The sequence below is a fragment of the Passer montanus genome, unplaced genomic scaffold, assembly GCF_014805655.1.
Source record: "Passer montanus isolate IOZ18808 unplaced genomic scaffold, ASM1480565v1 scaffold222, whole genome shotgun sequence".
Lineage (NCBI taxonomy): Eukaryota > Metazoa > Chordata > Aves > Passeriformes > Passeridae > Passer > Passer montanus.
In genome coordinates this window covers 335,153-350,725 of record NW_024366838.1, presented here as the reverse complement: position 1 = coordinate 350,725, position 15,573 = coordinate 335,153, and the positions used below count along the sequence as shown (strand labels likewise).

At 46.6% G+C, this 15,573-nt stretch overlaps 1 protein-coding gene across 2 annotated transcripts in view; it reads left to right on the top strand.

Moving 5' to 3' along the window:
• Positions 1–14,935: 14,935 nt before the first annotated feature.
• The window catches only part of FAM189A2 (family with sequence similarity 189 member A2), a 27,400-nt gene continuing 26,762 nt past the window's right edge, over positions 14,936–15,573 (top strand). For both annotated transcript variants that reach the window (XM_039710063.1, XM_039710062.1), the window contains exon 1: positions 14,936–15,332. In XM_039710063.1, coding sequence (XP_039565997.1) covers positions 15,078–15,332 — 255 coding nt within the window. In that variant the 5' untranslated portion in view covers positions 14,936–15,077. The remainder of the gene's footprint in view (positions 15,333–15,573) is intronic.

Below are 15,573 nucleotides of genomic sequence, written 5' to 3'. Positions count from 1 at the left end.
GCCCCTTTGGAACAGTGCCGAGCTGCAGTCTGACAGATGTTTGCCCAGGCTCCATGCTGCCTTGCAGAAACGTGGATAGCCACATCCCAGTAAAAATGAGATGCAGTCATTCCCTCCTCTGTCAAAGTCTTGAGGCAGACCCAGGGAGCGTCTTGAAAGCGGAATAAAAGTTCTCGGTGGGAGGGGGAAAAAGGTGCACGCAACTCCTCTGGAAATCAGCCCCGTCCACCCGTGGAATAATGATCCCTGGCTTCGCTTGCTTTCCTGGTGACTCGGCACAGACACGTCCTCCGCTGGTGGACAGCTTGCTGCACAGTGTCTTTGCGGAGGTTTACAATGTGCTCTTCAGGCTTCAGATTTTCATCATTGGCTTGCACTTCCACCACTTGGAACATCGGAAGAGCACATTTGAGTGGGAAATAGGTTTGCCTTAGCATCCCAAGACATGTCAGCTATTTTTAATTGTGAGCAGAATTTACAGAATTAGCGGTTACTTGAATATATCCCAGGATTTTCTTGCCAACTTTGTCACAGTAGTGCAGGGTGACTTTTTAACCGAACAGTTTGAAAACCAGGGATTTCCCACCAAAATGGATTTTCTCAAACTTCTATGAATTAACCTCCGATTTGTGAGCCAGGTTTCCTTACAGCTTTTTGATCATCTCACAGATCCTCTCATTTCCCCTACTTTGGCCTTAAGCATTAAATAAACTGCCCGTTTTTGAAATGTATCTGAAATGCAACTGTTTCTGCTATTTTGTATAACTTTTCCTTAATGAGATGGAAATACTCATTTGCACTCTTTTTTATAGCATACTTCATAATTGCAGGATGGAAAATAGACCACAGGAATATCTCCCAGCAATAGAAAATATGTAGAGTAACATTATGAAGATTCTCTGGCAATATTTATTTTATGCTTTTTATATAACTTTATTAAATTTATACTTCTGAGTATAAATGTTACCTAGCAGGATTTCAGCTCAAGTATAGCAATTGTTTTTCAGCAGTCTAATTTTTCTGTAAGACTGGACAAGGAAAATAATAGTTTAGGAAAATTAGTTTACCACGTATATGTGTAGTACTCTCATGTCTGGCTTATTCTTGAAAAGGTCTGAAATGGCTCCTTCTCATTGACTGAGCCCACAAGAAACTTAGTTTTTATTGGAAAGAAAGTAATCTGATCCATTAAATTGCAAAATGACATCTGAAACACCATTTCAAGGTACTATGTACTTCTAGGATCAACAGCTACAGGGTAGATGCCTGCTATGGATGGGTCCCTCAGAATTAAAATCAAGTATCCTTGGGAATCTGGAGTTTGTTTCCAGAGATATCATAGTCAAATGTCACACCTTGAAACATAGCTTCATCAAGTTCAAAATAAAATTCTTCCATATATGTGCAATTCACAGATGAGGAGGAAGGGAGGGAATGTGCTGGAAGATTCTGAGAGGAGGAAAAAAATACTAAAAAACTACCCACCCTTGTCCATTATTCCACCTGAGTGAACTCCTTGCTGTTCAGTTATTAGATTTATATTACAAAATGATCAGCCACTGTATTAAAGTTTAAAGAGTTAACTTAACAGTTATGTTCCCTCCTTCCTATACCACTGCTCTGGGGATGGGGCACATTGTCACTAATTTCTAATGCAGTAGAGGAATATATTACTTCAAGTGGATTCTGTCCAAGAATACAATGTGGGCTATTCTAAGTAGTAATTAAAGTTGCAAGAACTGAGAAATTTCTCAGAACCCTATTTTTCCACTGTTTTTTGATTCTTGGTCCATACATTCCTTTGACAAGCCTGATTGTACCAGGGACTAAATTTTCAAATGCACTCATGTTTCAGTATATCCAACCCTCTCAGTTGCTGAGGGTTGGACATTTATACATTTACTCAGACCACTGGTGCTGGAGGATTGCCCCAAGCATCTTCTGTAAGCAAGACGTGGGAAGGTGTCTGAGTGACCAAAAAGTTTACAGTATTCCATATCCACCTGTGCCCAAATACTACTACTGTGTGTTTAAGGTGCAGCAGCACAGGAGGACCCAGAATCGCGGGGCAGGTGGAGGTGATGCCGCTCCCTTCAACAAGGTTGGAGTACCCAGACAGAACACCCATTTTGCCCTTTGGCTTACATTCTCACCTCTTGCCTTACTTGTTTCTTGGCTTTTGCCTTAGAGCTGAGGAAGACTGGGCCCTTTTGGGCCCTCTTTTGCCTGATGTCATTTTGCCAAATGCAGAGTGGTGTTCAGCATGGGTTTTTCTAGGCTCAGAAGAGTAGCAACTTGACAAAGCTGCATCTCCCAACAAGAAACTGCTTCACAATGACCTTTTCAAATCCTACGGTGAATTTTGAGTCATCCCGGGGCTAGGCCACCCCATGTCAGTGCCAACAGACAATTTTTCCCCCCGGCCACAGGCACAGCTCAGGGGACAGCAGCGCCAGTGCTGCTGGAGTCTGGTAGGCAGCAGGAGGAAGTGGCTGGTGGCAGTGTGACCCCACACATGCTGGCTCTTCTCATCTGCCACTAGAATTTCTCTGTAAGTTCCAGCCTTCCTGGGAGGGTTTGCTGCCACCCTTTCCCTTTGTCTCTCTGACCACATGGCCGCCTATGAAAGCCGCTGTCTTGAAGGAAAGGTCAGACACCATTTTCGCCTTTGCTTCCCTATGGCAGGTGCCATCTTGGAAGGGGTATTTCAACCATTTGGGGTTTCTTCTTTTTCGGAGGGGGGGTGGGGGTTGTGAGATTTAGCAATTCTGTATCTAGTGATTCTTTACTAGGGATTATTGCCCGTTTCAATTTTTCTTTTTAGTAAACTGCTATTTTTTTACTTATATCCACTTGTATTTAGTTTCTCCTTGTTGGTGGAAAGGGATTGGTTAAAACAAAGGGGGAGAACTCATTTTAGAGTGTTCCCCTTTAAACTGCCTTAGGTGATACTGATTCCTGAAGATGCTGTGGAATTCAGTGGCCCCAGGTTTCATCGCTTCATCTGAAGTGATGATGAGAGTCCCTGAGGGCTGCAGGGCTCAGGCAGGTCCCTGCCTTGGCCTGTCGTTGGACTGAAGAGAATCCTGGGGACTTGGGGCCCGTCTCTTTTGAGCATGCCAGGGCCTCTGGGGTGAGCAGGCCCTGACCTGTCCGGGAGTGGAGGGGCTGTGGCTACAGCTCTGAGCAGATGGACCTGCCACCACTGCCCTCCCTGGCTCTTCCTCGGGTTGGTCCCACTCTGTGGGGACAGGCACAAATGGTGGGGAGATGCAACTTCCATGGACAGCACCCTCTGATGTACCAGCTTCCTTGTCCATGTTGGAGCTTGTAAGGCTGCTAGCAGAAATTCCCGCGTAGGAGCTGCTGGAGCTGGAGCTGTTGGAGCTGGAGCTGGCAGACCTGGTGCTGGCTAAAGGTCTGTGGGATTCCTCCTCATCAGCATGGGAGTGCAGCAGCCTCTGAGCTTCCTCACTGCACTGGCCCACAATGACATTAATGAAGTCATGAACCAGTTGTGCTGTGTCTTCCCCGAGGCAGTTCTGCAGTCTCAGGACCAAGGTCTCCACATCCAGACCATAGACACAGAGATCATTCAGGATGATGCTCTCCACAGCCTGTACCAGCCACCACTTGCCCCGGAATTTTCTTTGCAGCCTTTGGCACAGCCAGGGCAGCACAGGGTTCAGGAGATGCTGTTGTTGTTGGAAAAGTTCTGCCCATATTTCAGGCAGGATGTCGGCCATGGGCTCTGGCCCTGCACTTGCCTGCTCAGGTAGGGATAGATTCTCCTGTGAAGAAGGAGGAGATACCACAGGGTCATGGCAGCCATTTTCCCTCATCACTGGGGCCACTGTCAACTCTCCAGGAGTTCCTTCTGCCTGGTTGCTGGCTTCTGGTGACTCACGGGAGGGAGTGATGACACACCGTGTTCCTCCTGCCTGGCTGCTGGCTTCTGGTGACTCACTGGAGGGAGTGATGACACACTGTAGATAGTCCCATTCATTCTGCTCAGAGAACCTGATAGATCTTACCAGTGTTCTACAGAGTGGGCACGATGGATTTCTCTGTGCCCATCGCAGGATGCAGCCCAGGCAGAACTGGTGGTGACAAGGCAGAGCAGAAGCCATATCATTCTGAGTGCCCTGGCAGATAGGGCAACTCCAGTTTGTTCCTGTGGCCATTTCTGTGCCCTGCAGCACGCCAGGCAGAGCTGAGGACCAGGAGCTGCTTCCCCTTGCTGGTATCACACAGAGCAGTGTGTGACTACGTGAGAGCCTTCCTGATTGTCCAACGGAGGGGAAGAAGAAATGCCAAGCCCCGTCAAGAAGGAAACCATCTTGGATGCCTGAACCCAATCACCCACCCCAATTTAGGGGGATGATTTCCTGCACAGCCAACCTTCACTGCTGCAAACACCTGTGGTGCCCATGTGACTAAGCCAGGCAGGGCCAGGGAAACAGTAGTGATGGCTCCAGGATGGGCACCAAGAGCTACCAAAGAGAGCCCCCAGTACACCACCCAGCACTGCAAGAAGCCTGACTACATCCTCCAGACCTTGCTCAGCAAGCAGGAGCCAAGCCTGGAGCCAGACAGGCTCAGGTTCTGCCAGTGCACAAATACAATTAGCGAGAGATGTGATGTCACAATCCATCCCCTGATGATGTTACAATCTGACACTGGGGATGTCACCTGCTACCACTCAGTGATGGCATCATAGGATGCTCTCCCTCTGTAGATGCATGGGGGTGCCGGGAGAAAAATAAAGGAACAACTGTTGACCAATGAACACCTTGTCAACTAGACCATAGCACCAATTGCTACATCCAGCTGTTTCTTGAACACCTCCAGGGATGGTGGCTCCACCATTTCCCTGAGCAGTCTCTTCCAATGTTTAACAACCAATTCCATTAAGAAATTCTTCCTGATGTTCAACCTGAACTTAACCTGGAACAGCTTGATGCTATGTCCTCTTGTCCTGTCACTGGTAGCTTGGGAGAACTCAGCCCTACCTTACTACAGTCTCCTTTCAGTTAGTTGTAGAGAGCAATGAGAGAGACTCTGACACCTTATCATGTCTGGCTAACCCAGTGGCCTTCTACAATGAAATGACTGCATCAGTGGAAAAGGGAAGAGTCACAGAAGTCATCTACCTAGACTTTTTTTAGGCTACTGACAAAGTCTTCTGCAGTATTCTTGCAGCTAAATTGGAGACAGATGAGATTAATGAATAAAGTAGTCAATCGATAAGCAATTTGCTGGATGGCCTCATTGAAATAGTTACAGTCAATGTTCAAGTGGAAATCAGTAGCATGATCTGTATTCCTGTGAATAAGAAATAGGAAAATAAGTAGCATCCAGGACTCACTGGAAGATGTTAGAAAGAATAACTCTCTTAAAGCATGAAGTATTGATTTAGAATTTGAACTTGTCCTCAGCTTTCCAAATCACAAAATTTCTTGAGATTTAGGATTTGCACTCTACTAGTGTAACTTTGTTGTAACTTTGTCAATGTAAAATCCAGTCCCTCATAAATTCTGTGGAGGCAACTGCCCTGACCTGGTAAAGGGCCTCCACTTACAACATCTAAACTTTAACAGCTGAAGGCTGAAAATTTGTTTTTCATAAGCTCCTAAATTACTGCTAATCTCTGTAATTACTCTCTAGTTGCTAACATCAGTTGCTTCTTACCTGCCTATTAGAGAAAAATTAAACCACAAAAAACCCCATAATTCATTGTTCTGCTGTTACATGGCTCCCAGCAGAAGGGCATAAACTAAAGTTTACCTAGCCTGGAACTAAAAGTTCTACCACTGGCATAAACAGGCAGATGTCTCTTTATGCACAAAATTACTCTACAAAACAAATTTTAAAAAAACTATATCAAAATCAGCCAAAGCAAAAATTAATATATACAGATCACAGATATAGAACAATTGTGTTAAATGAAAAAGATTTTTTTGCTGGATTTAGGGTTTTTAAAAAAATGTTTCTGAGAGAAAGTAAAGGTACTTTACATCACTGAACAACTGGGCCTGAGGTTAAAAACAAATGTGAAAAAGCTAGATTTTACTGAAATTTCATTCTGATCAGCAGGAATTTGGAATAGTTTATACAGCAGTTAAGTAGGATTTAATATCTGATTAGCATCAAGACTGCATGTTCATCTCAAAAGGAAAATTTCTAATTGAATTTGTTTGAAAAGTACTGAAATACATGATTTTGGAATGCTATGAGTGACTACATCTGTCATACCCATTTGGAAATGGGATCGCCCCCTCATGACATGGAATACCTTGGGAGGCCAAGACTAAGTTTTTTTCTGTCCAAAGTTAAACAATTATTTGGACTGTCCCAAATATTTCAATGTTGAAACAAAATTCTTTTTTCCTCCAGAGGAAGTGCAAAACAAATTGTTGTAGGTGACTCCCTTCTGAGGGAAAAGAAGGGCCCAATATGCCAGCTGGACCCATCCCACAGGGAAGTCTGCTGCCTCCCTGGTGCTCTGGGAAGGCACAGGAGTAATACCTGAGAAAATCCCTGATGTAAGAAAATCCCTGATCCGATACAACCCTCTGACTATTAGCCTCCATTATTTGTCCAAGTGAAGAGATTAAAGGACAATCAAAATTACTTCAGGGCATTGGGGCTTTTGGTCAAAAGAGTAGGTTTTATTCTCCTGCATTCCTTCGGTACCAGCACCAAATACTGAAAGGAGCAGGAAAAGCAGCCTGATTAATACATGGCCTAAAGGCTGCTGCCAAAGGTGGAATTTTGGATTTTATTACCATGGGGTAGATAACACAGCACCAGGCCTTGCTGGTGACAGGCAGCATCCATCTATCTTGGAGAGGGAAAAAGATTATGGCCCATGAGTTGCCATAGCTAATTGAGAGGACTTTAAACTACGTTTGATAGGGAAAGGGGATACGGCACAGAACAGCACTCTTAGGAAAGTGACTGTTCCACTATACTAAGAACTGATGAGGCCACATCTTGAGTACTGTGTTCAGTTTTGGACTCCTCACTTCCAAAAAGCAAAATGAAGTGCGGGAGTGTTTCCAAAGAAGGGCAACAGAGCTGATGAAGTCATGTCGTATGAGAAGGTTGTAGTGAGGTTTGTATTGTCCTCTTCTGTCATGTCTCAAGTGAAAGGACTACAAGAAATTACCTTAAGTTGCACCAGGGGAGGATGGACTTAGATATTAGAAAATTTCTTTTTACTGAAAGAGGACTCAGATATTGGAATAAGTTGCCCAGCAAGATGCTGTAATCACCTCTGGAAGTATTCAGGAGGCATCTGGATGTGACTTGGGAATATGGTGTAAGAATGGTTATAGTGTCGCTCTGTTGATGATTAGACTAGATGACCTTGAAAGTTTCTTCCACCCTGAATGATTCTGGATGATTCTGTGTAATTTACAAGAAAACTACATTTGTAATCACAAGAAAAAAAACACTACTGAGAAATACTTCATCTGTTCCAGCAAGATTTTAAGTTTCTCAAGTGGAGCACTGGTATGGAGTTCAGGCTAAGCATGAGAGCCTTTGCACTCAAAGATGCCTTTTCTGGCTAGGACCAGCAGAGACCACAAGGTCAGCTGGTATCACTGCAGAGCTGGGCTTTGGAGTGGGTCAATCCCTCCTCTAGTTTCTGGCACTTTGCTTTTTCCTGGGGTGATAGTGGTGGCTACCCTCTGGGCCGTGGATTTGCTATCGTTCTTGCCTGTGTGAGGCTATTGGCTAGGTGAGCTGACCTCCTCTGGGAATGCATTCTTGCCATCCAGGGCCTGTGGGCTGAGTCACATCTACAGATGGCTTGGGTGTCACTACCAGAGTGGCCCTGGGGCTCACAGCAGCCCACCTGATCAGTAAAGCCAACAAGGGTCAATGGCCATGAGGATGCAGCATGGCAGTCACACCTATTTCATTATGGTGTTTGCTGCTTGCTAAAAATACAGGTCAAAAAGCCACAACTTTTTCAGTGCATCCCATACACTAGTATTCTCTGTGTTCAGAGAATACCTACCTGTGGTAGGTATTTTTAAGAAATATCAGGAAAAACCATGACATGCTTAATATGGCTTTTCCTTTCCTTCATCAACTGCATTTAATATTTTTTCTGGCTCTCTAAATAGTATCAACCACAATATAAACTGAATGCATATGGAAACAAAGTTTCCAAAGTTTCAAAGAATATTGCATATATAACCTTCTTTCTATGTTTTGGGGTTTTTTCATTTTTTTTCATTTTGGTTAGTTTTGGGTTTGGTTTTGCTTTGGTTTCATTTTAGGGTTTTATTTCATTTATTTGAAATATAACTGTTGTGTTCATATGAACACTGCTTTTGGTATTACCTACTTTTCCTATCCATAATCTGCTATATCATTCCCTTTCTTCCTCCTTTCCTCTTAAAATACTAATTTTTATATTAATGCATAGGGGTTTCTTTTTTCCTATTCGGAAACTGAACACTAACTGCATTAAGGAAACTTTACTGTCTGAGCTTTCAGGAATCACTCTTGGCAGCCACACTCCCACCACCAGAGACTTTCACTTCTGAGATCAAAGCCCCTTTGCTGGTAAACAGATATAGTACTAGGCATTATTGGAGTTTTCTTCATCTTGTATGAGGAATGCCTAGCCAATCTTTCACTCATGACTCCTCTATAAGCATGACTCTGGTGTTTTTTCAGAACTTCTTCCATTGTCCTGTCTGCATGAGAAAGCACTACTACTACTCTGATGGGACTTGCAGGGCTGGAGGAGTCCAGAGCCTGGGGACCTGCTCTCTAGGGCATTACTGTCACACCCATGGACACCAACTTCTGACATGCTGTGCTGGTCTGAATACCATGGAGGTGGACATTGTGATGTTATAGGGTAGTGGAAGTGGATCACTGGCAGTGGACTATGACATGTTGGCTGTCTCCTTGTGTCCCTTACTGTGTATCTTTGGATGCTGCTAGAGCCTAGCCTAGTCTGGATTATGCCTGGACTCCTGTTGAACATGTCCACGAGGTCTGGAGGATTAAGCCAGGCTTTTTCCAGTGCTGCATGCTGCCATTGACAGCTCTCAGAGCCCTCAATAGTGTTTTCCCAGCCTGCCAGGCTCAGGCAGCTCGGCACTGCAGAGGTGAGTTGTGCAGGGAAATGTCCCTCTGGGGTGGCCATAGAATGAGTGCTCAGGCTTGGGGAACTGGGAGAGTCCTTCTTGAGGGGCCTGAGCATTTCATCCTCGCCCTTCCCAGGACAACTCATGACAACAGCATGCCCATTTTGCAGAGTGTGGCACCTTTTGGGAGCACCAGTGCCAGTGATGGGGAGCATCTTCTCATTCTTTATTCAATCCAGACTGCCAAACGTCATAGACAGGGCCACAGAAACAGAGTGGAACTGCCCCATCTGCCATGATGTTCAAGATGACCTCACTTACGTGATGCCCTGTCTCCATCAGTTCTGCCTGGCTTGCATTATGCGTTGGGCAGAGATGCAAAGAGTGTGCCCACTCTGCAGAGAACTGATAGAGGCTGTCAGGTTTTCTGTGCAGACAGACAGCTATATAGACTGTGTCTTCACAAGTTCTGAAGAGTCAGTAAATGCCAGTAGCTGGACAGGAATAACTCTAGGACAGCTGGTTAAAAACAGCCCCTTTGTGGAGTTCCCTTCTCGTGCTCGACGGGAGATACTACACACAGCAGGGCATGGGAGTGCACAAACAGAGCCCGTGGGTGGCCTCCTGCCTAGAGTGTGGGCAGAACTTTTCCAAAGAGAAGAGCACCTCCTGGACCCTGTGGTGCCCTGGCTGCGCCAAGAACTGGAGGCAAAGTATGGGGTCAGGTGGTGGATGGCAAGGATAGCAGAGAGCATTGTCCTGCATGCCGTGTCCCTGTGTGGTCCAGCTAGGAATGTCTTGGTCCACGTGCTGCAGGACTTTCTTGAGGAACATACAGAACCTCTGATCCATGGCCTCATCAGCATCATTGTGAATGAGTGCACACAAGAGGCCCAAAGGCTGCTACGATCCTGTGGTGTCTCACAGAACAATCCTGTATCCATTTCCAGCAGATTTCAGACAGATACTACCGCTTCCCACCCAACCCCTGCCAGCAGCTCTGCAGACTCCAGTGAGGAGCACCAATCCAGCACATTGGAAGTGGTCCTCCACACCCTCCACCCATCTGCTCCCATCCCTGCAGAGCAGGAGGAGCTGAGGGAGGAGGCAGTGGCAGAGGAACCTGCCAGGGAGGAGGCCAATAGCACTGTGGGCATCTCCCCCAGCCCTCAGGAGGAAAATCCTCCTGCCCCACAGGCAGTCCCTGCCAGCAGCCCTGCAGGGTCCAGCATGGAGGACCAACCCAGCATATTAGAAGTTGTCCTCCACACGCTCCACCCATCTGCTCCTGTCCCTGCAGAGCAGGAGGAGCCGGAGCTGGCAGCAGTGGCAGGTCCTTCTGCCCAAGGCGAAAGCCACAGTCCCTTCACTCCCAGCCAGAGTAGAGACCACTTGCACAGGCAGCCTCAGCGTTCCAGAAGGAGGAGGGCTGCCAGCCGCCTGGACTATCCCCAGCCCTGCAAGAGGCCACCTGATCAGCAGCAGTAGCAGGGCTGTAGTAAGTCTTTATTAAAGAAAAAATAAATAAACTGCTATATCCCTGATAAATCTCTGGGTGCTTTCACTCCCTTCTCTTACTATCTTTCCCCGACCCTGTGCACTCCCATCAGCCAAGGGCCCTGGAGATCCAGGATGATGTTGGAGTGCCTCCTCCCACAGGAATTCCTACTGCAGCCACAGCAACAGAAGAGTTTCCCAAAAAGCCTGGAAAAGGAGTATTTCATTTGCAAAGAAGAATGTGCAAAATCAAGGCTGCTTGTGCCTGTGACCAGGTGGCACGACCATGTTGCTCCATGCATTGCATTTCATCTGCAATTGAGGGGACAGAAGGGGCCCTGCAGCTACCTGGTCAGAAAGGTTTCTGGGACAATAGGCCAGGGAGCTTCAGAGCATAACTTCTCTGCATCCAAACACCACCCTATAGGGATAACCAGAGCTCTGTGACTGGTCATAGAACACTCTCAGAGATTATTTACTCTGGCAAAAGAGAATGGTAGTTTTGAGGCTCCTTGAAGAGCTGCACTTTTCATGAAGGAATGTTTTCCATTGAAGACTGTCTTAAGCTGAGCCCCTGATTGATCCTCAGGAACAGTCCAATGACCTTCTTGGTAAAAAGCTTTTTCATGTCATAAAGAGAGAAACTTTTAAAAGAGAAAAAGAGAAAAAGGAATTTTTTTGCTAGGTAAATTACAGCCTCAGAAGAAGAAAGCTGTGATCAGAATCACTAGGTTGGAAGAGACCTTTAAGATCATCAAGTCCAACCCATGCCCTAACACCTCAATTAAATTGTGGCACTGCGTGCCACATCCAATCTTTTTTTAAACACATCCAGGGATGGTGACTCTGCCACTTCCCTGGGAAGACAATTCTAGTACTTTATCACCCCTTCTGTAAAAATCTGTTTCAGGAAGGATACAGAAGCACTAACAGAAGCATATACAACTAAGGCAGACATGTCTAGCATGTCAATTTACTATTGTCTCCAAAACAAAAATGATGCCCCTAATCTATTTTATGCACACAGTGAGGAACTAGAATACAAAACAAAAATGATGCCTCTAATCTATTTTATGCACACAGTGAGGAACTAGAATACTCAGATATTGGAATCTCAGGTATTGGAATACTGGAAGCTCTACAGAACGGGTTAGATTTCACAGAAACTCCATGGGCTCAAGTGAAAATCACCTAGGAAACCAAGAAAAGGAAAGCATTCATTTTCCTCTATCAATGCAGATTGCTTAAGAAGAAACACAGATGAGGCAGTAAGCTTGACATCACGTAAGCATGTTTGTAAAGAGGGGTTTCCAATTCATGGTAGGGTGACAGCAATAAGTAGAGTAACTTTTCAAGTCAATTAGGCTAGATCATGAAAGCGCTACTCCTAAACCCAGCTGTCTTGGCAGGCAGTCCACCCAATGGAGAAACTTTAGAGCAGGAAGGTTCACTTCTAGGGATAGTCAGTGGAGACAGTTAAGCAATTGCAGAAGGGTGAGCTGCGGTGCAGAAAAAAACAAACCACCTGTCTACTGACTACTCCACAGCTCTGGACATACGCTTTGTTCAGAAGCATTAAGGTGACCTCAAAGGACACATTTTCAAAGACCTTTGAGATCTGCAGCATTCAAAATGTGGTGTTCAAACCAATTGCTTAAATATCCTCAAAAAATAGGATTTTCAGTGAAAGTAGAACTTAACTGATATTCCATTACTTTTTCTTGTATTTTATTTTCACATTATATTTAGAAGCATAGGTAGTAGCTCCAGATAAATATTATATTATCCCTACTGAATGGAAGCGTGTTTTGCACGCTCAGAGGCAACATAACACCTTGATGCTAACACAAACAGGGAGCATGCCATTCCTCTTTGCTAGAGGAATGCAAACTGTCATCACCCCCTTCCTGCCAGAGCTGGCTAAAAGGTTTCATGGGGTCTTACAGCCAGTGCTTGGAGTAAACAAAAAGGGAACAACTGTAGGACCCACTATGACTTAACAGAAGTCAACATTATCTGCATATGAATAAATGGGACAAATTCCGGCTTAGATGTAGTGTTTAGAGAAAACAAACCAAAAATGATTACAGAAAATTCTCTCACAGTGTAAGATTTCTTCTGATAATACTTTTTACTTAATAAAACTCCAAATTTTTGGATAACATGAACATAACTTCACTGAATTTGAACATGTATGTTTCTGTATGTTTAAGGAGAAATAAACATCATTGCCATGTACTCTCACTATTAAAAATACAAAAGTTGAAATTTACTAGCCATACACCGATGTCTTTGTGATTATGACACAAATAGACCAGCTGACAAGTCTAGTCAGAGTACACAAAATTACTAACAGTGATTGCCTGTGTTATAAATGTTACTTCCCTCTGTTAGAGAAAATACTTAAAAAATAATCCAGGTTAAACCAGATTAAAGAATAACATTAAAGAATTAAGTTATTAGATGAACCATGTAGACAGTGATAAAGGAGAGCAAGTCAGCATGTCTAAAATAACTTCACTTCTGTAAAAACGTAGGAATGGAAAAACATGCTACTTTCCTGATTGGAAATTCCAGTGGTTCACTTGGAGCAACTGTATGAGCAGCAATATACCTCTCGCTATCAAGACAAGTCAGCTTATTTCTTATGGCTCTGTTTTTTCTTATGTATATATTTTCAGGCTTAAGTATGAACTTTCCCCACCTGCTGAACAAGAGGCTGGAAAGAAACACCAGGGCAAGGGACCTGGGGGTCCTGGTTGATGGTGAGTGGGATATGAGCCAGCAGTGCCCTGGCAACGGAGGACCAAGCGTGTCCTGGGGGAATCAGGCACAGCATCGACAGCCAGGCAAGGGAGGGGATTGTTCCAATCTGCTCCGTGCAGGGCGTCTTCACCTTGAGGCAATTTTGGGCACCACAAAAATATGTTAAACTGTTAAAGGCTGTCCAAGGAGGGCCATCAAGGCGTGTGAAGGGTCTTAAGGAGAAACCTTATGAAAAGTGACTGAAGCAACTTGGTTTGTTCAGCCTGGAGAAAAGGAGTCTGAGGGGAGACCTCACCACAGTCTACAATTTCCTTGTGAGGAGAAGAGGAGGGACAGGCACTGATCTCATCTCTGTAGTGACCAGTGACACTGCCCAAGGGAATGGCTGGTGTTCTGTTAGGGACTTAAGTTATATACTAGAAAAAGATTCTTCACACAAAGGGTGTGAAGCGGTCACAGCATGAAGCTTAACAGAGCTCAAGGAGTATTTGGACAATATGTTCAAGCACATGGTGTGACTCTTACAGATATTGTGTGCAAGGTCAGGAGTTGGACTCAATGATCCTTGTGGGTCCTTCCAACTCAGGATATTCTGTGATTCTGTGAATTTTTTTATTGGTAAAGAGCACTCTAAATACTGAATATTTTTGTTTAAAATAAATAAATAAACCAAGAGATGCAATAAGGTTGCAACTCCAAAAGTCACTTCTGCACCCTTCTCTGAAAAGGAGCGATGGCTGTTATCTAAGCAAATGACCCTTTCCAACATGCCTTATTTTCCTAAACTATCAAAAGCTACATTTTTTATATTTCTTGAAGTCATGTCCAGACAAGCCAAACAGGTGTAAAATTGCTTTGGCTGAGCTGGAGAGTAGAACACATGGTTGAAATAAATTCCTGAGCCTCCTTCCTTGGAGAGCATCAAGTGGAGAAGGACAGACCATGGAAATGGCAAGATTTTCCGGGGAAACCAAGGAGGAAGAGTACTGGGTGAGAGTGGGTAGGGAGCGGGGAGAGAGGAAAGATATGAAAACTGCCGGGTAAAGATTCCTCTGCCCCTGTCTCAGACATGGCATGGGCAAGCACCCAGGCAAGCTCATGCACATACAAGACACACGTCGTGCCGTCTGCCAAACCGTCCTCTCGCCGGGCTGGGCGCCAACGACGCGAAATGCAATCCAATGGCGTCCCGCACTCTCCTCACAGTAAAGAGTTATTTTAAAACTCTACGCATAGTGCTCGGTAGCAACAGCGACCAGGGATAAAAGGGTGAAGGAGAAGGGCAAGGGAGGGAGCACAAGAACAAGAGGAGGGGTAAACCCTACCAAAGCTGTTGCAAAACGGTTGCAGCAGCTTCAGCGGGGAGACCCGGCACGGGAAGGATGGCTCAGGGGCCGGGGGAGTCGGGGACGGCGTCCGAGCTCCGGCGAAGCACCTTGCGCCGGGCTCGGCGCTCGCTGCTAGGGTGGCCCCGGCCCCGCCTGCCGCTGAGGGCGCGACCAGGGCCGCTGTTCCCCGCAGGGGAGCGGAGCGGAGCCCGCACGGGAGGCGAGGCGGCGGCAGCGCCGCAGGAAGTCAGCGTCCGAGGGGGCTGGCACGGGGGCGACGGTGGGGCGGCCCCGCCCGGCCCGGCCCGGCCCGCCGTCCGCAGCTGTCGCCCGCCGAGAGCAGCCGCCGGTACCCCCCGAGTCGCCGCCGATGGTGCTGCCGGGGTCCTGCTGCCCTCTCCCGGGTCTCGTCTCGCTGCCCCAGGCAGGGCCCCTCCGCCCGGGCGCGCCGCCGCGCCGCCGCCCGTGCCGCCCGTGCCCTCTGCTGCTCTTCCGCTCGCTGCTCGGGCTGGGGCTGCTGCAGACCGGCCTGGGCTGCGCCCTCGTGGCTCTGTGCTTCGGGGCGCTGTCGCTGAGCAGCGCCCCGCAGGTGAAGAACGCGTGTCCCCTCTGGGCCGGCTCCTCGGTAAGTGACGGCCGCGGGCCGGGACACGCCATGCTGGGGTCCGGCCGGGAGTGCTCGGCACCTGCGGGGCTGGCTGTCCCGAGGGATGCACGATCCCGCTCCTCCGCCATCGCTTGGAAACAGCCTCCGGCTAACGGGGTGACGGCTTTTTGCTGATAGCTTGTAGGACCCCAGCGGGGTTACAAACGTCGAGACAAGCAAATAGTGGATTTATTTCCTGACGTGCATTTGTGGGGGGGGG